The 24,404-nt window shown below is 37.7% G+C and overlaps 1 protein-coding gene across 1 annotated transcript in view; it reads right to left on the bottom strand.

Moving 5' to 3' along the window:
• Nucleotides 1-24,404, bottom strand: part of SMC1B (structural maintenance of chromosomes 1B) — a 34,902-nt gene that overhangs the window by 5,427 nt on the left and 5,071 nt on the right. The window contains exons 6-20 of the mRNA XM_051621677.1: nucleotides 24,009-24,267; nucleotides 23,172-23,312; nucleotides 20,828-20,910; nucleotides 19,618-19,825; nucleotides 17,049-17,234; nucleotides 14,820-14,999; nucleotides 13,587-13,733; nucleotides 13,246-13,383; nucleotides 12,645-12,761; nucleotides 9,784-9,890; nucleotides 8,325-8,466; nucleotides 6,740-6,885; nucleotides 5,373-5,526; nucleotides 4,082-4,180; nucleotides 3,083-3,239 (exon numbers count right to left, since the gene is read on the bottom strand). Of these exons, the coding sequence (XP_051477637.1) occupies nucleotides 3,083-3,239; nucleotides 4,082-4,180; nucleotides 5,373-5,526; nucleotides 6,740-6,885; nucleotides 8,325-8,466; nucleotides 9,784-9,890; nucleotides 12,645-12,761; nucleotides 13,246-13,383; nucleotides 13,587-13,733; nucleotides 14,820-14,999; nucleotides 17,049-17,234; nucleotides 19,618-19,825; nucleotides 20,828-20,910; nucleotides 23,172-23,312; nucleotides 24,009-24,267 (2,264 nt within the window). The remainder of the gene's footprint in view (nucleotides 1-3,082; nucleotides 3,240-4,081; nucleotides 4,181-5,372; nucleotides 5,527-6,739; nucleotides 6,886-8,324; nucleotides 8,467-9,783; nucleotides 9,891-12,644; nucleotides 12,762-13,245; nucleotides 13,384-13,586; nucleotides 13,734-14,819; nucleotides 15,000-17,048; nucleotides 17,235-19,617; nucleotides 19,826-20,827; nucleotides 20,911-23,171; nucleotides 23,313-24,008; nucleotides 24,268-24,404) is intronic.

The following is a 24,404-nucleotide window of genomic DNA, read 5'->3' as shown; positions in this document are numbered from 1 at the left end:
TTTCTCTCTAGAAAGGGTGAAAGCGACGTGCTCAACCCCCTTTCAGAAACGCCTGTACCGCGACACGCGCAGCACGGGGAACAAACCGGAGTTAAGAGATGCGTGTGTGCCTGCAGGGCTACAATCTTACTGGCACCACAGAGACCTGCTGGGATGACTCCGATGACTGGAGCATCAGAATGGAGGGCTATAGACTCTTCAAGAAGGACAAGCAGGGGGATGTGGAGGGGGTGTTGCCCTCTATGTAAAAGACCAGCTGGAGTGCATGGAGCTCTCCCTGGGGATGGATGAGGAGCCAACAGAGAGCTTATGGGTTAAGATGAAAGGGAAGGCAGGGACAGGTGACATTACAGTGGGAGTCTGCTACAGGCCACCTGACCAGGAAGACAGTATAGACGAGGCCCTCTGTAAACAGATATGAGCAGCTTCACATTTACAAGCCATGGTACTCATGGGGGACTTCAACCATCCTGGTATCTGTTGGAGGGACAACTCCGCGAAGCACAATCTAGGAGGTTCCTAGAGTGCATGGATAACAACTTCCTTCTCCAAGTAATCGAGGAAGCTACAAGAAGGGGTGCTGTGCTTTAACTTGTTCTCACCAGCAAGGAAGAGCTGGTGAGGGATGCTAAGCTCAAGGGCAGCCTTGGTTGTAGCAAACATGAAATACCAGAGTTCAAGATCCTCAGGGCAGTGAGGAGGGCTCATAGCAAGCTTGGTACCCTTGACTTCAGAAGGACAGATTTCAGCCTCTTCAAGGATCTGCTCAAGAGAACGTAATGGGATAACACCCTGGAGGAAAGAAGGGCCCATGAAAGCTGGCTGATAGTTAAGGATCACCTTCTCCAGGCCCAAGAACGTTGCATCCCAACTAAGAGGAAGTCAGGTAAAAACTCCAGGAGGCCAGTGTAGATGAACAAGCAACTCCTAGAAAAACCTCACACTTAAGAAGGATGCATACAGGGGGTGGAAGCTAGGGCAGGTACCCTGGGAGGACTACAGAGAGGTTGTGCGAGCAGCTAGGGATCAGCTTAGGAATGCCAAGTCACAGCTAGAATTAAATCTTGCCAGGGATGCAAAGAATAAGAAAAGCTTTTATAGACATGTTGGGGGAGAAAAGGATAACCAAGGAAAATGTATACTCTCTCCTGAAGAAAATGAGGGGTCCTGCTACACAGGATATTGACATGGCTGAGGTTCTCAATAAACTCTTTGTGTCAGTCTTCTCCAGCAAGGGCTCCAGCCCAATCGTGAAGATCACAGCAAGTACAAGCAGGGACTGGAAGAATAAAGTAACCCCTGCTGTAGGAAAACAGGACAGTGGCAGAGCAACTGACGTCATCTACATGGATTTGTGCAAAGCATTTGACACTGTCCCATGTCATCCTGGTCTCCAAACTGACAAGACATGGATTTGACAGATAGACCACTCAGTGAATAAGGAATTGGCTGGATGGCCACATCCAGAGAGTTGTGGTCAATGGTTCAGTGTCCAAGTGGAGGCAAGTGACAAGTGGCGTACCTCAGGGGTCAGCGCTGTTCAACATCTTTGTTGGAGACATGGACAGTGGGATGGAGTGTATCCTCAGCAAGTTTGCTGATGATACCAAGCTGTGTGGAGTAGTTGACACCCTAGAGGGAAGGTACACCATTCAGAGGTACCTTGACAGGCTAGAGAGGTGGGCCAGTGCCACAAAGTTCAACAAGGCCAAGTGTAAGGTCAGGCACCTGGGTTGGCACAACCCCAAGCACAAATACAGGCCGGGGGGAGAATGGCTGGAGAGCAGCCCTGAGGAGAAGGACTTGAGGGTAGCAGTAGATGAGAAGTTCAACATGAGCCGCCAGTGTGTGCTCATAGCCCAGAAAACCAATCATGTTCTGGGCTGCAACAAAAGAGGCATAACCAGCAGGTCAAGAGAGTCAATTCTGCCCCTCTACTCTGCTCTTGCGAGACCCCAGCTGGAGTGCTGTGTACAGCTCTGGAGCCCCCAGCACAGGAAAGACATGAACCTGTTGGAAAGGGTCCAGAGGAAGGCCACAAAGATGATCAAAGGGCTGCAGCACCTCTGCTACAAAGACAGGTTGAGGGAGTTTGGGCTGTTCAGACTGGAGAAGGCTCCAGGGACAACTTACAGCAGCCTTCCAGTACCTGAAGGGGCTACAGGAAAGCTGGGGAGGGGCTTTTCACCAGAGACAGCAGTGATAGGACACGGGGTAATAGTTTTAAACTGAAAGAGGGTAGATTTAGATTAGATATCAGGAAGAAATTCTTCACCATGAGGGTAGTAAGGCACTGGAATAGGTTGCCCAGGGAGGTTGTGGAAGCCCCCTCCCTGGAGGTGTTCAAGGCCAGGTTGGATGAGGCTTGTGCAACCTGGTCTAGTGTGACATGTCCCTGCTCATAGCAGGGAGATTGGAACCTGAAGACCTTAAGGTGCCTTCCAGCCTTGACCATTCTATGATCTACAAGGAGCATATACCAATGAGTTTTCTCTTTGATTTCTAACGGAGGTCTCAAAAACTGCAAAGTTGTGATGTGCTCAAACTGCTCTATGTCACATTTGTCTGGAGCAATGAACAAAATTGCTCTCCTAATTCCATCTGTAACCTGGGTAGCCTTAAGCAGCACCTGCATTTACCCGTTACAGCTTCAAAACTCCTTCATTTTCTTAATATGTTAATGTCTGCAATGCTCTTTGAGGACACCAATAATTTCTGCACTAATGCTCATGTCTAAGTTCTAGACATGTTTATGTTCCTTCATTATTTAAGAAAAATCATAGAATTTTATGTTTAAAGTCAGTAATTAAGTAAAAGTACTTTATTATGTCAATTGGCCAACAAAGTATCTTTCCAATCATTCAAACTGTATTTCAGCAAACTAATTCAGAGTAAACTATATGTTAATAGATTGTTTACATACAATTTAAAAGACAACTGAGAATAAGCACTTGGGCACAAAAAATACCTTAATATCTGAAAGAAGCAAAGCCAGCAAGATCAACCCCAAAAAGAGGAATTTCAATTAGAGTGAAAATTCTCACAGTCACAAAAGAGATTAGTATGAAAGACTCAATATTACCATCTATTGATTCTTGGAACTTGTCCCGAGCTATATGTAATTTCTCTACTGCTCTCAGGTTTGGAGCAGCTGTCTTCATTAAAGTAGTCTCTTTAGATTTGACTTCACGCTGCATCTGGTGCAGGTGGCTTTCTATATCTTTATCAGACTCTAGGTCCTAAAGAAAAAAGTAAAAATACCAGAGCAATAAAATGTGCTTTTAGGCCAAGACATTTCAAGCAAGCACACAGTTTCTGAAAGAAGTACCCCACTCAAAGCTTTAACTGGAAACAAAACCAACCAAAAAACTCCACCTAGATTCTAAGTTCTCAGAATAAATTTACTAGGTCCTTAAGCATTGTTCCACAAGACACACAAATTCCCTTCAGTCTAGATTAAAAAAATACATCACAGAAAGAGAATTAGCTGGCTTTACTACTTGATGAGGTTCTTGATGAGTTCTTTGAGACAAATTCTACTGATGGCAGTTTCATCCCTTGCTCTGTACCTCTGACATGGAATTATTTTCCTTATTATTAAAAAGGAGATATATGAAATTACAGAACTGCTTAGAAAATGTGACCTAGTGAAGATTTACAGAAAGAAATATGCTTAAGTCTGTCATGGAAAATACTAAAGAAAGAAGGTGGCACAACCTCCCTGGCAGCTCATCACTGGTTTCTAGAGTTCTGAATCATAATGTATAGTGTTAGAACTTAATGGCAGAAAGTAAAAGCAGAAGGGAAAATCAGAGTTATATTCACTACTCCTCCATTCTATTTTTATGGTTTAGGTAAGCTTTAAATTAAACTTATGGGAAACTGACCTATCCAAAAGTCCCATAGACTTGTGCTATGTATGACTGCAAAACCAAAACACACACACACACACACTTAGGCCTAACAGTGTTTTCAGTGTCATTTAAAGACTAGTGAGACGAATAAATAATTAAAAAAAAAATAACATAAGTAAAAAAAACAACGAAACTCAACCTGTAATAATTTCAAACAAAAATATTACCTTCAAGTCTTCTTCTAGGGTGCTGTAGTCTATCTGAATTGCCTCTTCCCTTTCATAGATAGTTGATGTTGTCTGAGTGCCTTCTGTTTCAGTGCCTAGCTATAAATATGAAGGACATGCCAGCTCAGAAATATGACATGGATAACTTTTAAACTGTTAAAACAATACACTAAAAGGATATAAAATGAGTAGACAGTAAAATGAGTAGACAGTATTAACATGGCATGAAATAAACGTACTCCATTGCTTATCCCTTAGCCAAAACAGAGTGAGCAGTTAAGAGTAAGCAGTGTATCTTCTTGACATTGTAAGCCTGGATTTCAAACACCTCTTACCCTTGAATCAAACTCATGCTACATGTCATCATTATCAATCCCTTTCTTACCAAGATTCTCCCTCAGAACCAAATCTTAATGGTCTTCTTAGTGTTATTAATTCGGAATCTAAGTTTTTATTCCCACTGCCCAGCTTCTTGGTTTCATCTCTTCCTTCTTCATAAAGAGCTGAGCTGCCTATATATCCTGATAATGAGCAGTTCCTATCTGTTCCCTTCAAAGACTGCCTTATCTCACTGCCTTCATTTTGTCTTTTAACCTACTCATTCATACCTATCCCTTCAACAAAAGTACTCTTCTAAGGAATGGGTTCAACAAGACTCCTTCCAAATTCACAGACTTGTTACAAGTCCTTCAAAACCATAGTTCTTTTCTTTTGTAAGCGTGGAGAAAGATCCACACTGTGGAGGAAGTCTCCTCACAGAAGATCGGCTCGAAAAAGAGGTAAGACTGAGAAAAATAATGCCAGTAAATGCTGTGATAGCAGGAGTATTTGTATTTTAGCCTATTCCTGATATCTGTGAGTATCCACATCTACCAAAGACAAAAGGATGGTTTTAGAAAGCATTTATATTATGAATGACTAACCAAATATTATCTCAATCCCTCTACACACCATATTTATAGTTCTGAAAAGACCCCTATCCTTTTACATATGTATATCTAGAATATTTATTATGCCACAATTTTTATTTAGGAATATTTATTCCTAACAATTTTTCTTGTACCACACTGATTTTACAGATTTCACAAGAATTAATTGCAAGCACAAGCAAAAATACTTGCTAACAACATTTCTGTCCATAAAAATAAACAAAAATCCTTCTCATGAATGGATGAGGCCCGATTACATGGAAGCAATGTATTTATTTTAACATTACTATGTAAGACAAATAGTCCTGTAAGGAAAAAAAATCTCTTCCATTATATCTATCTACTGTAAACATTTTAAGTACCTCTACTTCACTGATGTCATCCAGTGATCCAGACAGGAGCTTTATTTTCAAGTCCTGCACCTTGCATTCAAGAAGCATATTGTGTCGTCTTAATCTTTTCTCTTCCAAAGAGGTTTCTATTGCTGTAGCTTCCTTTTGTAATTTTGAAGCTTCCCTACATACACAAAAGGCACAGAAAAATTGAAGAGCAGCAGCATTGCTGCCAATCATGTCTACAGCCATACAGCACAAAAACCAGTTACCAAGCACAAAGAGGGCTTTTTCCTCTATAATCCCCATCAAACATAAATTAAAAGGGTATTAACTTCTTCCATCCCCTTCATTCTCTCAAATTACTCAAGAGGGAGCTGGGAAGCAAGTCCTGTTCTAGCACTCAAGGTACCACACTGCTTTTCTGTACTCTTAACACTGTCACAAGGTAAATGCTGGTAGAATGGACTTAAATTCAGTATATTGACAAGTTAATATTATAGTATGGTCAAATATCTACCTTTCCTAACCAAAACTAAGTTCTATTCTATTAAGCTCTGCTGAATATTTATGGAGATTTCATCCCTTTGAAACTTAATCAATAATCTTTTATCATTACTGTACTTGAAATAAATTTAATTCTTTGAAACAAATGCCTTTGATAGCATCAAGTTGCGTAACAGTCTTATAATCTTACACACTATATAATTAATTACTAGGCATACAATCTGTGAGTTTATATACAATTCCACAAGTTTACCTAGCCATACTGTGCCAACATGTTGGGTTTTTAAAGCAATGACAACTCCTGACTAAGAGACATTAAACACATCAATAGTAAGCATAAGAAAACTGATGTATAAACTGCCCCCAAAGCAGCTGATTGAGAAGAACATGTAAGTACAAAATAGTGACCTAAAAATAACATTAGTTTCAGGTATCCAACACTTAAAAGGCCTGGAGAAAATGAGAACACTGAAATCAGAAAAAATAAATAATCTCATTAATCAAACAAAAATATGAAACTACCAGTAAACACATTATGCCCCCTGATCAAGCTATAAGCTAAATACATATTTATCAAAAATCACTACATAGTTATCAGGACTCACTACTTGTTTATCAGACCCAACATTAGGTAGATAATAAGATAATATTATTCTTTATGGTTTATGGGATGGCTTTCATGAAATAATCTGTTTCACATTACTTTTGGGAACTACGTACTAAATTAGAAACACTTTTTAACTAATACCTACTGTAAATGCAAATTACCATGTCTCTAATGAATCTTTCAAAGAAGAAAAACAGAAGAAGTGAAGTTCAAACATCTGATCACTGTAACTCTTAAATACTGTCGCATTAATCATTTTTCCAGAAGTACAATTAGCAATTACCTATTAAGAGTTAACAATGTCTTTCTGAACTCTTCAACTTCATTTTGGGTTTTTCTAACCTCAGATTTATGATCACTTAATCTATCCTTAAGATATTGCTGCTCCTCCACAGTTTCGTTCACTTTTTTTAGCAGCTTTTCCTCCTCCTGCGTAGAAATATTTAGTTATTTAACTTTCCACTCAAAATCTTGATATGGAACTTTCTATTAGAGAAAGAGTTAAAAGTTTAAGCTTGTTACCATGCATACAAATGTGTTACAGCACAAAAACTAAAAGGCATTGGGAAAGCAGCCTGTCTTACACACAGGAAGATCCAGTTGTTTTGTATACACAGGCACAGCCAGCTCTAGATTTATGACTGTACCAGATTAAACTATAAAGCCACCAAACAAGGCAGGGATCCTAGGATGCCTATGATCTGTAGGCTACTCCCTTTTCCTCAGTCAGCCCTCTAGCCTCACAAGAAGGATCCCAACTGCTGTACACATACAACCTATTTAGCAACACCTAAGGTAACCTGAAATCTCTTTAATAAAAGTACTGTTAATTACTTATAAATCCTGAGGTAACTTGCAGAGCACAAAGAATCTGTGGAGGTACTCTCAAAGTGTCTTACCCTATATAACCCATATGATTGTTAAATTGCTAGAAATAACATGCTAGAATACAGAAAACTAGTGCTACATGCATGAAGACATGGTCCTGAAGAGACTAGTCTTAGAGCAACCTAATTAAGATGTATTGCTATTGCAGTATCGAAACAAAGTACCTTCAGAATTTAACACAAGCAATCCTGCTCCAGGACACAAAGATCTGATTTGCTCAAACCCGTGTTTCAGAAGAATTACGCACACAGGCCCAAAGACAAAATTTTGTGCGTGACTGAGTACACGTCTATTGCTCCTCAATATCAGAAATACGTGTCTTCTACTGTTAAAATACAGAGGTCAAACGCAGCATGTGAGGTTTTGTTGCCCAGTTGGGGGCAGTTTTACATTTCACTTTTGTTTTTTATTTAAAGAACTATTACACATCTTTTCTCCTTCACTTTCCTATGAAGCCACCACAACCATAGTTTGCAAGAAACATTAGCACAACAAAAAAATTACTTACAAATAAAGAATGCTATGAAGGAGGCCTCCATATATTACTACAATTAAAACTTAAATTACTTTTAAAATAGTATTTTGAAGTCTATTAGTAAGTGTGAAGCACCTTAAAAGATACAAAGCACCAGAGCTGTTTACTATTACTCATAAAATCTTCTAAAGAATCGCAGCCACATGCTACAAGCTTTATTTGTAGTCACATACTGCCTTTTCATATAAACTAAACACAAGGTAACACTGTACATACAGTGATCCCAAATTTAGTATTTAGCAAGCTTATATATAAAAATTAGTACCCTAATATGACAGGTTATTCCAAGGTTAAAATTAAAATATGTAAATGTTAAAAAAATGCAGTTGCAAAGTCAACACTGATTTAAGCCCTAGAAGAACTACTCAACTGCACTAACTACATTAATTCAAACTGTAATTCAATGTAGTCTCTCCTCAGTCCCAGAGAGAGATATTTTAGTTACCTTCTGTAGCCTGATAATCTGAGCTTCATCTTTATGAATGGTCTCCCTCAAATTGCTGACTGCGTTTTTTAATTTTTGCAGATGATCACGATTATATTCTAGCTGAATATTTAGTCGTGTCTTCTGATTTTCAAACTCCAGTCTAGTCAAAGTACAGCATTTCAAATCAACACTTACAAAGCAAGCTGGTAACTGTGATTTTAAGTTATTACAAGATACAGAAATGCTATCTAAGTAGTAAAAGTGAAAATGTATCTTTTATGTGAATACAAAAATTTGCATACATTTGGATCAATTCCACTACACCATATCCTGTGGGTATACTGCAAGTTTAAGAAAATACAGTGATAATAGTTCAAAAAAACAATACAATTTGAAGATACAACATGGCTATACTGAATATGGAAAGTAACACTAAAAATTCAAGTATCTCTGTATGAATGATAGCAAAAGCTGCCCTGATGCTGTGTGCTTATCCAATGCCCGTGCTCCCTGCTCAGCCTCTGCAAGCCTCCCCAACAGCTGGTATGTTTGTTTATCTGAATATTATAAGGAACCTATGGCAGCTGAGATGGCAACTAAGAAGCATGAGACCAAAGGTTTTAAAATCATATTCAGCCTTGCTTATCATCTCTCAATTGACAGCTGTACTTTTTTATAGGGGTACAATGGCAGAAACTTCTTCACATGCTGCTCTAAGAAAGGACTGAATTAAAATTTAATCAGCTGTTTACAAAAAGGTCTCCTCTCAGCTGTTATTGTCTCTGAGCTTTGAGATTCCCAAATGATTTACTACTAGTGCTGCATCTGTTGTTCTGGCAAAAGGGTTGGCACAGCACCAGGTCCAGGCTCTTTAGACCTGGGCAAGAAGGCACCATAGCACAGGCTTACAGGAAAAATGACAGCAAGTTAGGGTATAAGCAAGACCAAGGATCTATGTGCAGTGTAGCATAAGGCCACATGCTCCTCTTTTCACTGTTCTATTACTAACTTCTTGCACTTCATCAGACCAGCTCTTGCAAAGTGATCAAATCACTTTGGTCAGCAGGTACTTCACCTGCAATTGAAAGCACTTCGCTACCACCTCCCTGCAGCCCCAGCCAAAAACGTCTGTACCAGTTCCTGAAAAACAGAGTCCCTTAACAGCTGAAGAGATGAAAATGGTGTCTAGTGCTAGTCTTTACACTATTAATGTAAAAAAAGATGCATTATCTTTATTTTTCTACATTCGTGCTACCAAATAAGTGTATTCTGCCTTTCAAGTTTGTAGCAAAATGTTACTGTTCCTGTCCAACAAACCCAAACCACAGCAGTGCAACAGCTAACTAATCTTTGCAGTGATAATATAACCTCTTACAGTCTGCTAGGTTTCTGAGGTATTTCCTCTAATGGAGTTACTCATTAACCAGTGTGCCCTAATACAAACCACTTTTTTTTACATTTTAATTACAAATACCACCTTCTCTTATCAATCTCCTCTTGTTGTCTCACATGTTCTTGTTCATACACACGAATATTTTCGATACCAATTTCTTCACAGAATTCGCGAAAAACAGCGTCTTCAGCCTTTGAATAAAGAAAAATGAAGCAAAAAATGTTTACACTATTTTGGCACTTGTAGAAGTGAAACATTTCGACAACTGCTTCATGCTACAGGCTGGATTTTGAAGGTACTTTAAGAAACAGCAAATTGAACTACTGAGAAATAATCTGTATTTGTCATTTTCAAGTAACACTTTCAGTATAAATGCCAGATACAAGGCATCTGCAAAAGGTAACTCTGATCTAAGCCTTCTGGACAGCACCTGATCGTTCCAAAGACACTTAAAGTCATCATAATGTAACCAACTTGCCTGGTTTTGTCTGTTTCCCAGTCAACTGAAGCAGAGAAAGCTGAATGGTACACAGGACACTTATGAGATACACCAGGTGTTTTGGTGCAGTTCAGTTCTTCACTTTAATCTTTTCAAGTCATCCATAAATATTAATTATGTTCAATTTACAGAAAAGCCACAGCACAGACTCTCTCATCACCTAATTAAACACCGTATACCAACAAAAGCTTCAGTCAAAGCCAGGCCTAAAATTTTAATGAAAAATTTAAGCAAATAGTAGGCATAGTGTATATGGCATGACTGAACAAAGAAATAGCAACAGTAAGGCTCAATGCACTGAACAAAACTTTAGGAGAACTTTACATATCAAATCTAGTACCATTTATATTGTTTTGGTACATGGGCTTGTTTAACCAGATATCAAATACTAAATCAGAACAAGTTATATAATTCAGGTAACACTATTCTTCAGAAACTGATGACTAGCCTCCATTTAGGTTTTTTGCAGAACAAGCAAAAAAAAAAAGTTCCTTGGATCTGGAATTGTTATGGCATAAACATGAATGATTTTGAGTGTTTGCAGATGAGACATCTGCCTCCATCATGCCTGTGCCTGTACCACATGCAAGACAGAATATGAAGCTGCACTGGCTTCTTAGAATCATACAATGGTGGGTTGGCAGGGACCTTGAAGATCCTCTAGTTCCAACCCCCCTGCCATGTCACTGATGTAGGAAGCAACACCCCTTCCTCTTCTCCCCAGCCTGTCGTTCCTAAAGAGCTTCTATCCTTCCATTTATGGATGTTTCCTACACTCACTTCTTATAATCCTTGTGTTATGGCACTTTTTTTTTTTTATATATATATGGTTGAAGGTGGTCAACAGCTGACCTTTTTAAGACCAACACAGATTCCTGCTTTGTACTAAAACATATGAAAGACTTATTGCAGATTCTAACAACTGCCTATGGTCCTGAATGCTCTCATTTCTTCATATTTAACAGAGGGACATGCAGAAGTCTACACATTTGTTATTGTCGATAGACTGTAACCTGTTTGGGGCAGACTCCATTTTTGTCTTGGGTTTGTCCATAACCAAGCAGATGATGTCTATGGGAAACAGAGTGTTTTTTGGCAGTAGAAGAGTATAAATAATAAAGTGAGAAAGGAATAAAACTGGAAAGTTTGCTGAGGGAATATACCTCTTTAAAAAGTGAAGACACAGGAACAATTTTCACTACAAAACTGGCAAGTGTCCTGAAACTGCCCATTCTTATTTTGCTAATGTTTCCCTTAAAAATATGTGTTACTTCCCTATAAGCTGGTTAAGTATCCTTTGTAGCTCCACTTATCCTCTCCAAGGATTCCTATATCTATTAACATCCTACTGGGATTTTTTTTTTTTTTTCTTTCCTTAGTATCACAGGATATATACAGCATACATATACATAACACATGTATAACCCTTCAGAATCCAATGCAAAATTTCAGTCATAGATTAAACCAAGAAAGACTGACGAGAATGGGTCAGAGGCCAGGAACTAATACACTTCAAGTAACTCCAAAGGTGGTGAGGAATCTCTCCAAGAATCTACATTTAGACAAGCATCTAGGTGTAAGGCTGTGAATTCTCCAAATAAAACTGCAGCATCACTTTTCCACAAGGTGTATCAGATTCCTTTGTTTGGCAAGAGTAGGAAAAAGGCAGCTTCCAGGGAGAAGCAGAGATGAGGTGTCTGTATTTCTCAGAGAGGCCAGAGTTATTGTCTACTCTAGTAGAATACAGCATGAAACCCTTCTTAGCAACATATTAGGCTTTACTAATGTCCACTTCACTGAATGCCTTCAGTGTTTTCATTATCACCACGCTTTTGAATTTGTCAGCTATCTGTACAAATCGTTCATACCATCTAAAAGGTATTTAATCTGATGATTAAAGAAAGATAGGGAAAATGAGCTATGAGGATTCAGAACAGTCTACAGAAAAAAACAGCTGAGATCTCTGAAGTTGTGAACTTCAATGGATTGTCCCTGCTCAATGCTACAAAAAATAAATCATGTTTATGACCAGAGCAGGAAAAGGTGGGGGAAAACCAACCCATCTTCTTAAAAATCCAAACTTACTCCTACATGAAATGAAATTACAGTGTACATATTAAGCAAAGCTTCATCTAATATTTAAGAAGTAAATGGATTTGGTTGGTTGGATTTGTGTTTGGCACATAAAAGTCACAAAATTTTAAGGAAACTGATCTGCAAAGCTATGATACATATATACTAACTTGCAAGTGCATTTCTGCTCATAGTTACCTTGGTAAGAAAGGCAGAGAATGGGAAGATTGCTCGAGTAACTTATAACCCTTGTCAACAAAGTAGTTTACAAAGTTAAAAGTTGTCCAAGTTCTAGAAGTCAGCAGGAACTGAAATAAGTTTCTGTGGTACAATAACATAAGCTGCTATATACAACTATGACAGCAGGCATTACCTCATTAATTTTTTTCTGAAATTCTTCTATTTTTTTGTTTCTTTGTGCTATTCCTTCATTCAGTATATTATGCTGAGACTCAATATTTACCAATTCGCTTTCCAGTTTTGATTTTTCCTACACAGAAAGGAAAAATATGGTAATTTTCTTAATAGGATGGTCAACATCCTACAAATTAAGAGACAGTTCTGCTCCAGATTAACTGTATTTTTCTGATTAAAAACTTAGACTTTCTTCTCAAATGCCACTTTCCCAGTATTTTTGGCAATTTGCATGCAATGACTACAGTTTTAATGAGCAGAGTAGATTTCGTTGTAAGTATAATTTAAAGTGCATGACTTGCAGGCTTCTGAAGGTTACTAAATGATAAACCAAGCTTACCAGAAATTAAAATTTAAAACGTAAGATAGAAAAAACATCATGTAAATAATTTTGTATTTTTTAAATACATTTTGTTAATTTGAGTCATTAAAACTTACACTGAATTAAAAAAAAAAAAGAACAACCCTAAAGGAAGCAATTATTTATTCACTCATAATTACAGCTTTGGTAAAAAAATACAATTATTAAACATGAAAATAATGAAGACTTATTACTATACCATGGAGAGATTAGCAAGGTGTTTCTTTTTAATAAGATCTAATTCACTCTGTGAATATTTTAGTCGTGTCTGTGTTCCATGGCACTGAGCAAGCAATTGCTTCAAGTCAGTCTCCTTGCGTCTGATCTTCATTAACTCCTGGAAAAATATTACAATGGGAGAAAAAGAATTTTAAACAAAACTTGACTTACTTGGAAATTACTAATTTTTCAGATTCATGCATTACACAAAGCTAGCCTCACTAACATAGGCCCCATTCACCTTCCCATAAGTGAATCAAAGTAGATGCAACTTTTACTCCTTTATGCCTTTTGCAGTTACATGATTTTAAAGAGACCTACCTTCAACTCATTAATCAAGCTGTCTCTTCTTTCTTTTATTTTATTAATTTCTTTATCATCCCAAACTCTAGCTTTAAACCTTAAATCACTTGACCCTCCAGAAATCACTCCAGATTTCAGAAATAAAGTTCCATCAAGAGCCACCGTCTAGAAGAAAAAAAAAAATTTAAAACAAGTAAATCTGAACAAAAAGCAGCCCAAAATTTTCCATGAAATAGTACACCAAGATATGGTAGTTAAACTAGCAATAACCAAATTTTAGTTGGACTCCATTTTTTTCCTTTTCCAAACCTGCTATTATAAGATACATGAAGCCACAGAAAAGGTCTCATTTCTTGGCACCAGCCATAAGGTGTAGTGAGTAGTCTATATAGCTAGTCACCAGTCCATATTTTTTTGTATTATTGCAACTTATCAGAAAAGGAAGTGAAATTGTATAATCTCCTTGTATTTAGGAAATTATTATTGGATATTTCTGTATACACTGGCAACTTTGAAGGTTATGTCTGGCTCAGTAGAGCAACCCAAAAAATTTGATAATGGAGTGATGGAAAACAGCTAGCTGGTAAAAGTCGAAACATCAGTAAATGTGGGTGTTTTTGTGACTTACCTGGATTTCAAGTTAACATGATTTTACACTCACCTTCAACTTAAAGCTGTTTTAATCAAGATTTTAAAAGGTTTACTAAGTAAATAAAAGGGCTATACAGTCTGTGACAAAAACAGAGACATAGGTAAGAAGAAAGAACTGGAAACAACAGAGAAGCTTCCAGTCTTCAACACAGTCTACATCTACAACTAAGAGATTCCATCAGATATTTTAAAGAATTTGTAAATTGGTTCTTCATAGAAAAGCTAGTAAGATGAAGTTTGCATTTTTAAATCGGAAGTCTTAAGAATGGGATTATCCTTCCTTCTCTGTCCTCCTCTTCATCAAGAGGACCATACCAGGAAAACATATCTGAACACTGGCTATCCCCTAATTTGCCTCCCTTTCCCAGGAAATCACTGTAAATATGCGAAAAATCTGAGGCTTTATTTATGTGGGAATAGACTAGACAGTGTAGTATCATTCTGTGCTTAATTTTATACTTTGTGGGAAGTTTATCAAAATGTTATGCTTCGACTCAATGTTCTTAAAGGTCTTTTTCAACCACAATGATTCTGTGATTTAACTAGCATTAAAATACACAACTGGAATTTAAAAATATGCAAGAAAATTCAGCTTCTTACTTTCAACCTCACTGGTCCATCAAATGCTATTTGTTTTGCTTCTTTAATTGTTTCACACACCAAGCCATTCCCACACACAAACTGAATCACTTTTTTCAGTGGAGCAAATGGAGTTTGTACAACATCCACCAACATTTTAGCTCCTTTTATCTCTCTTAATTTTTCATTGATTGGTTTAACCTGTAAAGCAAACAAAGGTGTTTAGAAACCATGTTGTAATAGCAAAAGCATATCCAAATCAGAATGATCTGGGAACAGGATGTACTAATCAACACCACGGGGGCAGGGGGCCTCAGTTGCTCTAAGACTAGGAAGAGATACAGTTTTCATATTGCGTGTTTACTGTAGTCCTTAAATCCAAATAGCCTATTTCACTGTGCATGAAATACAAAGACACTAGTGCACGCAGGATGGGGAACAAACAAGACGAATTAAAAACTTGTGTGCGGCTGCAGGGCTACAACCTTCTTGGAATCTTGGAGACATGGCGGGATGGCTCCCCCAGCTGAGTGTTACAATGGAGGGACAGAGGCTCTTTAGGAAGAAGATGCTGGGAAGACGAGGAGGTGGAGTTGCCCTATATGTGACAAAACAGCTGGAATGCACAGAGGGTGATGAGAGAAGGGTGATGAGCCAAATGAGAGTTCAAGGGTAAGGCTGAAAAACAAAGTGGTAAAGTTAACATTGTAGTGGGTGTCTGCTACAGGCCTTCAGATGAGGAAGATCAAGTGGAGAAGGCCTTCTAAAAGGCTAAAAGCAGTGTCACATTCATGGTCTCTGATCCTCAGAAGGGATTTGAACCACCGTTTTATGTGCTATAGGGGAAACACAGCAAGGTATAAGCAATCCAGTTCCTGTGAAGCACTGATGACAACTTCTTAACCCCATGACAGAGAAGCCAATGAGGAGAGGTACTCTGCTAGACCTCACACTCTCCAAGGAAGGAGAGGTTTGCTGGGGATGGGAAGATCTAAGGCAGCCCTGGCTACAGGGATTATGAGATAGGAGAGTTCAGGATCCTGAGAGGAGGTAGCAGTGCAAAAGACAAGCTCACAACCCCAGTCTTCAGGAGAACAGACTTTGGCCTCTTCAAGCATGTGCTCAGCAGAGTCCCACATGATAAGGTCCCAGAGTGCCTTAGCTATCATCCCAATGATAAAAGCACGCAAAAATGCCAGGAGGCATGTATGGATAAAGAAGATGCCTCTGACAAAACTCAAACTCAAAAAGGAAGTATACTAAAGGTGAAAGGGACAGGTAACCTAGGAAACATTTAGAGGCACTGTCCAATTATGCAGATATGGGGTTAGAAAAGCCACAGCTCAACTGGAATTTTTTCTGGCAATGGATGTCAAAGAAATGGCTTCTGTAACCACATAGACAATAAAAGGAAGACAAGGGAAAATGTGGGTCTGCTGCTAAATGAGGCAGGAGACCTGGTGACAAAGAATATGGAAGAGACTGAGGTATGGAACTCCTTCCTCACCTCAGTCTTTACTAGCAAGACTGGTCCTCCAGGAATCCCAAATTCCAGAGAAGGGCGGAAAGTCTGGAACAAGGAAGCTGCACCCTTGATGGAAGGAGATCAGTTTGGGGAATGCTTAAGGAAACTGGACATAGACACATGCAAAGGTCCTGACATGATGCAGCCATTGAAGGAGTCAGCTGACATAATTGTAAGGCCACTCTTGATAATCTTTGAATCATCAAAAACTACCCGGTCTGGTAGAAGAGGGGAGAGCTGTGGATAGTGTCTAGACTAATTCAAGACTTTCAACACTGTCTCCCAGAAGATCGTCACAGAGGAACTGATGAAATATGGGCTGGATAAACAGACAGTATGGTGGACTTAAAACTGGCTGAACAGAAAGGCCCACAGGGTGGTGACTGGTGGCATAAAATCCAGTTGAAGGTCAGTAACTACTCATGTCAATACTGGGACCAATCCTGTTTAGCACCTTCATTAATTATCTGGAGGATGGGGCAGAGTGTACCCTCAGCAAGTTTGCTGATGACACAGAACTAGGAGGACTGGCTGATAAGCTGGAAACTCTTGCTGCCATCCAGAGGGACCTCAGCAGGCTGGAGAAATGGAACCCTCTGAAGTTCACTTCTAAGTGCTTTGCCTTAACACTTCAGCCTATTTCAGTTCAGCTTAAATGAGCCAGTATCAAGATGCAGAAGTGTATTAACTTGGTGATAAGAAGAAAAAAAGAAAACTGTACTTACATCAAGGTAATCCAAAGCAAGAAAAGTTTCCGGTTCAGCTCGTTCTTGTTTTAGGAACCGAATACAATCTCTGGCTGTTTTTTCAGTGGCAACAACAATAGCAGTCATATATTTGCTGAATACCTTGGTAACAGCAAGCTGGTATTTTTTATGAATAGGATGACAAAGGTCTAGCAGTCTTCCAAACTGAAGATAAAAATATAGGGAAACAGTTACATGCTACTTTAGATATCAAATAGTATCTCTGCATAAGACACTAACATAGTAAAAGGAAAACCTGTTACGTATCTAGCAGCTGCACTCTTAAAATGGCTGCACATCAGAAAAATAGAAATTGTAGCAGCCATCAATTCAAACAGCAAAGTATGCCTCCAAAATCTGAAGTGATTTAATTTCTTCCCTGAGGTTACAGTTATTCACCTCATGTTTTACTCAGAATCTCTAGCATGCACTTCAAGAAGCATGGCAGAGGGGCAACAGCAAAGTTAGCTGAGCGTGTTCTGGAGAGAAAGGAAGTATCTAACAAACAGTAAGATCTTTAAATGGCAATATGGTCTTAAATAAATAGAAGTGTTAACTGGAAAATGGCAGCAAAAGAGGCAGTATTCCTGTTTCAACCAAAAACAGAAGGACCTTACTTTAGTAGCATCAAAAGAATAATAACTGCCTCTTTTGTACTGCATAGTCCAAGTGATCAAGCCTGTTTTGCCATATAATGAACTAACACCTCTAGAGATAAACTAGTCCTTTGCTGTACATGATCACTCTTTTCTTCCATTTCTGTAATTGTAGCTACAGTTGACCTTTCCCTGAATGATTAAAGGTACTAATGTACATTTTGAACATTGTAATTGAATCTGCAACATTAGCAGTAACCCCAACTATAATTACCAATGTCGGAATGCTGTTTTGAAAATTAAATTTTAAAAACTGTAATCAGCTGCAAAATACACTTGGTTGATGAGACAAATCCATGAAAATGCAGAAGTCATTCACACAGCCACAATCACATTACTGCTATAGCTACTCCGCTACCTGGAATGTTCACCAACCATTACAAGAATGTTTTAACAGAAGAGAAGCTTTAAAATGGGTAAGAACTAAACAAATAGAAGCAGTGTGCCATTTTTGCCTATGAAATCCAGAAGACTGACACCAAGATTTCTTCCAGTTGTCTCCAAGTACTTGGTGAACTACTAGAAGATGACATGTCTCATGACCTTTCCATCCTAAGACTTCACTTGGATTGTATTCAATAATCTGGAATTAGTGTAGTACACCAGAGCATTCAGAGCAGCTCAGAAGCAACTCTGTTGCCTCATATGCTGGTGTTGGAAAAACTATCACAGGAACAAGACTAACTGAAGCAGGCATCATTAAGAATTTCTGTAATGGGATAATTTATGCAACCAATTTGATTTATCTAGTTTATATTCACTAGAAGCCATCAAATCTTTAAGTACTCTTAAAATTTGCAGCTCCTGAAGGAAAACAAGAACAACCTGAACATCATCTCTCCCCTAAGCCAGCAAGATATCATCAGTCTGATCCAGTTCTTTTCAAATAGGGATATGGTGCAAAGAGTGAGCAAAAAAAGATCTACCATTCATCTTTTTGATTTTTTTTGGAACACTCTGGTAACACAGATGAAAAAAATTCTGAAGAACAGCCAAAAAGCAAAATTCTTAACCTCTCAAGAAAACAACAGGATCAGACACTTGCCAGATTCTGAGGAGGTTCTGCAAGAGACAAAGGAGGAACGAACAACTGACTTTTTTTTTTTTTAATGTTCTTACGGCAACACTCGGAGAGATCTCACCTTCTAAACATAAAAAAAGATAATTAAAAAATTACCAGCCTGTACATCTTCAATGACTGTGTATATCAAAGACGACTAATTATACTGAAACATACTCTGAGATTAACTATTAAACTGACTGGATTTATTAAAAGCTCGTATTTGGGATGGCTTCCGATGTTGGAGTAAATATTTTTAATAATCAATACAAAGATATAAATGTGCCTCATAAAACAATCGACATCTGCTGACATTCAGAACCAATACATAAAACACTTGACTGCATTACTGAAGAGTAATTTAAGTAAAATACAGCAATTGATAAACAAAGGCAGAGCCTTGGGTAACATCATAATCTCATCCACCTAAGAAAAACTGTCCTTTGGAAAAAGTATTCTTTCTGGAATAAAAGGTTTTACAGTTAAACTTCTTACTCATTTGTTCAAAATAAGTGTGGAAAAAATATGTTTTAGGACAGAAGAAGACCAAAAATTAAGTAAATAAACACCACAAAATCACACCAAGAAAACAACATCAAAATTATTCTTTGATGTAAGCAAAAATGTCTATTTCTAGAAACTGTGAAAAAAACCAACAGTATAGGCTACTACTCTTTCAGAAATACTGTTCACCAAGTACACTCAAGCAAGCATAAAGCTTAAACTAATATTCCAAACAGTCTCAATTAACTCTAGCTGCTTTCTCAGCGTAACGCAGAACTCATAAATCTTAATTCCAAAATAAGGCATTTAAACGAGGCCATTCAGTTACCACAGAATCCGGATATAGTCTTTTAAGACTTTCCAAGATCTCTGCTCTCATTTGCTGACGCCTTCCTTCATGGTAATCAATTTTAGCATTGTGCAGTTCACTAACTATTTTGTTCAATTCTTCATTGACTTCAGTTATGCGTATTTTTGAATCTTCAATTTCCTTAGTTAGTGCTTCCTCTTGCTGTTTTTTCTCTGTTAGTGACTCACTTTGAGCAGAAGCAAAAATAGGAAAGAAATTTACTATTTAATTTATATAAGCTTTTAGTTTACAAAATTTAAGTCATTCTACGATCACAGACTATGAAAATCCTTAAGGATTTGAAGCAAATATAAGAACCTACTGCTTATACAAGTTGCATTCTATAGTATAACCTATCTGTAAGATTTCAAAATTGAGTACAAGTGAGAAGTTTTGCCTGAGTAACATGCAACCATACTGTTTTATCTTCCATCAAGAAAAAGTCTGATATTGTAAAACTGAGAAGGACTGAGAATTCTCATGCAAAATTATCACTCACTTTACATATTCACCAGTCACTAAGGCTTTACCACGCTCTACTACAACTACTTAAGTAGAATAATTTTTCATCAGTGGTCACAATGGATCTCCTACTTACTGTCCATGACAGAACTTTGTTCAATACACAGATAGCATTAAGCCAAAGCACATATTACATAGGATACACAGGAAAACATAGGTAGGGGAAAAAATAAGAATCTCCGGAGATCACAGACTCTGGCCTCCTGCACAAAACACAGGCTAATGTCATAGTTCAGGTTGCTCAATTAAAGGCTTATATGCCTTATCTCAAAGCACAAAAATCAGGTAGAAGACCAAAGAAGTAAGAACAGAACTGTGCTCCTAATACCCAATGTAAATATTAACTGCTTCTTAAAGCAGCACAGCTACTGAACTGTCCTGTTTTCACCCAGAATTTGCACACTCACAGACCCATGCTCTACCTGTAGTGACAAAATTCATACACCTAAGAAATTAGCAGCAATTATAAAATTGGTTTCAAACAATATAGGGATGAGTCATCATACTTCCTACTTTATTTTGACAGCGAAAGTAATGTAAATATTAATTACAATTAATAAGAATTCTAACTCTTATTAACATTTGAAATAAAAGAATTAAAAAGCTGCTACATTAGTTTAAAAATATATGCAAGAAATCAAATTAGTTTTCAATTTTTCAAACATACATGCATATCTTGGTATATTCTTCCAACTTCTCTATTCGTTTTTTCTGCTCTTCTATCTGTTCCACAATCTGTTTTATGTTTTCCTATGCAATCACAAATAAAATGTGTTAAAAACAAACCAGAGGAAAATTACAGTTTTATAGCAAGACAGCTCTTAATTGAGAACAAGTACTGAGACAGAGTTTTTCTGCCTTGTTGGTATTTCAAGCTGAAGTAATATAATACCTTTTTTAATAGTAGATGTCAAATTACACCATTAATACTAAAGGAAAATTACTGGATTAAATAATAAATAAAATGGAATAAAAGTCATTACTAGATTTTTCATGTTCAGCTACAGTTCACACAGAACCTCTTCAGCACAAAGAATCACAACACCATCATATAAAAAAACTTGAAACCCAGTGGTAGTAAATTCTAGCTGTTAAAACAAAACAGGTGCTTTCATGGCCCCAGATCAATAGAAGCTTTTTCCTAAGAAGAACAGATGAAGTTCCACATAGAAGTTCCAACTTGACATTAAAGTATTGTTTGAATGTTGGTTTGGTGTTTAGTACAAGTATTTTCAGTTACTCAAATTAAATAAAAATATATTAACTTAAGTAAATGAAAAAAAAAAAAAGGTTACCTACACATTTTATTACACCCTAATTTAAATTCTGAAATCCTTGTGACCTTTTGATTAGCTCTAGGGATGGAGAGTCCAAAAACTTTGTGCCTCCACTTCAGTGTTTGAGCATCCTCAAGATGAAACAGTTTACCTAACAGCTATTCAGAATTTCCGATGTTTTAAGTTGTGCCTGTTGTCTCCTATACTATCACCGTGCAGCTGCGAAGCCTGGCTCTGTCTACCTCATATCCTCCCATTGGGTAACTGAAGACAGCAATAAGGTCTCCCCTTCACCTCTCCTCCTCCACACTGAATAGATCCAGTTGTCTCAGTGTCTCCTCACAAGCCAGGTGCTCCAACCCCAGCCAGCTTGGTGACTCTCTGCTGGACTCACTCCAGGATGCCACTATCTTCCTTGTAGTGTGGAGCCCAGAACTGGACAGAGCACGCTAGATGTGATAACACACACACTGCATTGCCAGGAGTGATCACCAAGTGTCAGCAGAGCAGGTAAATAATACCAACTCTGAATGGTGAGATGTGCATTTTATGAACCCTCAAGTATCCCTTTCTTCCTTCTCAACAGCACAATGGGAGTTGCAGAGTTCTAGAAGCACAAGCAATAGCATTTATTCCACTTCTAGATATTAACCAGCTTTTCCTGGTAACTGGTATTTCAAAAAGAAAAAGTAGTATTATATCAAAAGCAAACAAACATACAACCATTAACTTAGGTATCATGGCAAGGATGACTTTACATCCTCATGAATGTATACTAAAATACAGGTTTTTTCATACAGGCAAGTTTATATGCATGAGAATAAAGGTGTTAGGAACTCCAGAACTAAAGTCTCATCTGAGCATAAAGTCTCCTCCAAACCTTGACTCCGTAACTAAATGGTGAAGAAATGCATATTGCCTCTAACTCCTCAGTAGGTGACAAAACTGCAAGGTTAGCATAGTTCGAGGGGAAAAAAAAGAGAAAGTAAAAAAACACCTAATAGGGCAAGGTTTCTAGCAAAAGACAGATCATCAGCTGAGCTTCTTTCCTCTCTGTTCCTACCAGAAGCACCACTCAAAGCTGAACCATGAGTTAGGAAATAAATTTTTCACTATGACTTGGTCACCATACCTAATGCTCTCTCTTAGTGAAATTAAGTATTTTATTATTAAATGTTTGGATCTGCCATGACAAAAGAATCAGAAACAAAATGATGTCAGTGATCTGTATTTGTACTGGACACCCTGCCTCTGAAGTGCAACAGAAGAGTGGGCACCAAGGAGATTTTTCCAACTACAACATACTATTACACACAACTGACCTTAAAACATCTCAGCAAAAAGTTAGCTGCAGCCAAAACGAACCTCTAAAGGGTGTGGGTATCATACATATATTCAGCAGTGGTAGGACATCTTGGAAAGAAAAACTACACTTATAAAAACAGGAACTGATTAGAATTAAGCATATGTTCTGAGTAACCATAAAACCTTAGAGTCAAAGCTTTCAAAACCAAATGCTTAGTGTGGGCCCACGCAACCATTCTCTGAATAAATTTAGAAACTATTTTGCTAAATCTGCTGCAATACAAAAATTGAACTAAGATTTGCAGTGTATCTCCTTTGCTGAGGATTTATGTCAAAGCATTTAACGCATTTATATGGACATTTATACCAGACTGAGGGGTAGAGAAACATTTTTCTCCTTAAAATACAATTCTAGCCTGATAAAAATACCTCAATTTCTTTTTTCTTCCTCCAATTCAGTTTCAGCCTTTCTTGATCTGCTTTATCCTCCCAACGAAGTTTTTCTAGCTGCTGGGTTAGTGTAGCTACTTTCTTCCTTGCTATTTCCTTTAGCTCTTTATAGCGCTGCAACTGGAAAAACAACATTAAAAAAAAATTACACAGCTGAAAGTGGGAAGGACTCATGTTTTTACAGCCTCAATTAGTAACTGCTACTTTGTAATTAAGATTATGAAAGCCATCCAATTCTCCAATCTCTGTTTCTAGATACCACTTGCACTATCAGAAGTTCTATTTTCTTAAAAGAAAAATTCAACCCAGAGCTTACCATAGAGATGTCCATAAAGAAGGGCAAAAAACAACAAATAAGAGAGAATAACTTAACCATGGATAAATACACATAGCTTCAATCCAAATCCACAGGGGACAGTCCCTGTATACAACCCTTCTGAAGTTTCCATCAGTGTCTTCTCAACTTCTTGTTCACTGAAAATTCACTGCTTCCTCTAATTAGAGATCTTTTCACCTTGCTTAGAACCCCACACACAACTTAGATTTACTTCCTAGAAGCATTCCTATCTGAAACTTCCATGAGGTGTGACTTCCTCCTGCCTTCTAGAGAGGAGACAGCCCAATTCCGAGAGGCTGCCTCATGATTTCTCTCCACCTGATGAAATAGCCTCAAAATAAAATTTACAATTATTTTGTTTGTTTGTTTGAGCTCAACAGCAAAAAAAGCATTGGAAATTACAGATTACTGGTGAAACAATGCCAGTGGGGAATTTTAGACTTCATTAGTAAACAGTACTTTTAGACCTCTCAATTCACCTGACTTTCTCTCAACTCAATATGTGCTGCTTTCTGCAGTATCTCCTCTTCTGCTTTCTTCTCAAGTGCTCTCCATGCCTTCTCAATATCATTCAATTCTATCTCTAGCTCTTTTATGTTTTGTTTTTCCTTATCATAGGATTTCTCCTTGTCCTGTAGAGATTTTTTAGACATTTCTACTTTCTTCATTTGGTAGGACGTGTTTTCCTTTGATTTTATATAGAGGGATCTGTGCTGAACCAGGGATGCTTCCAGAGTCCTAAAAACCAAACAAACAACACAACAAAAACACCAAAAAGTCCCAAAATACAACCAACCAACCTCAAAACAATAACCAAAAAAACCCCAACCAACAACCACAAAACACATCTAAAACAATAAAACCAAATCAAAAGA

Source organism: Apus apus, chromosome 1 (genome assembly GCF_020740795.1).
Source record: "Apus apus isolate bApuApu2 chromosome 1, bApuApu2.pri.cur, whole genome shotgun sequence".
Classification (NCBI taxonomy): Eukaryota; Metazoa; Chordata; class Aves; order Apodiformes; family Apodidae; genus Apus; species Apus apus.
Note: the sequence above shows the minus strand (reverse complement) of the source record. Positions and strands in the feature narration are given on the sequence as shown.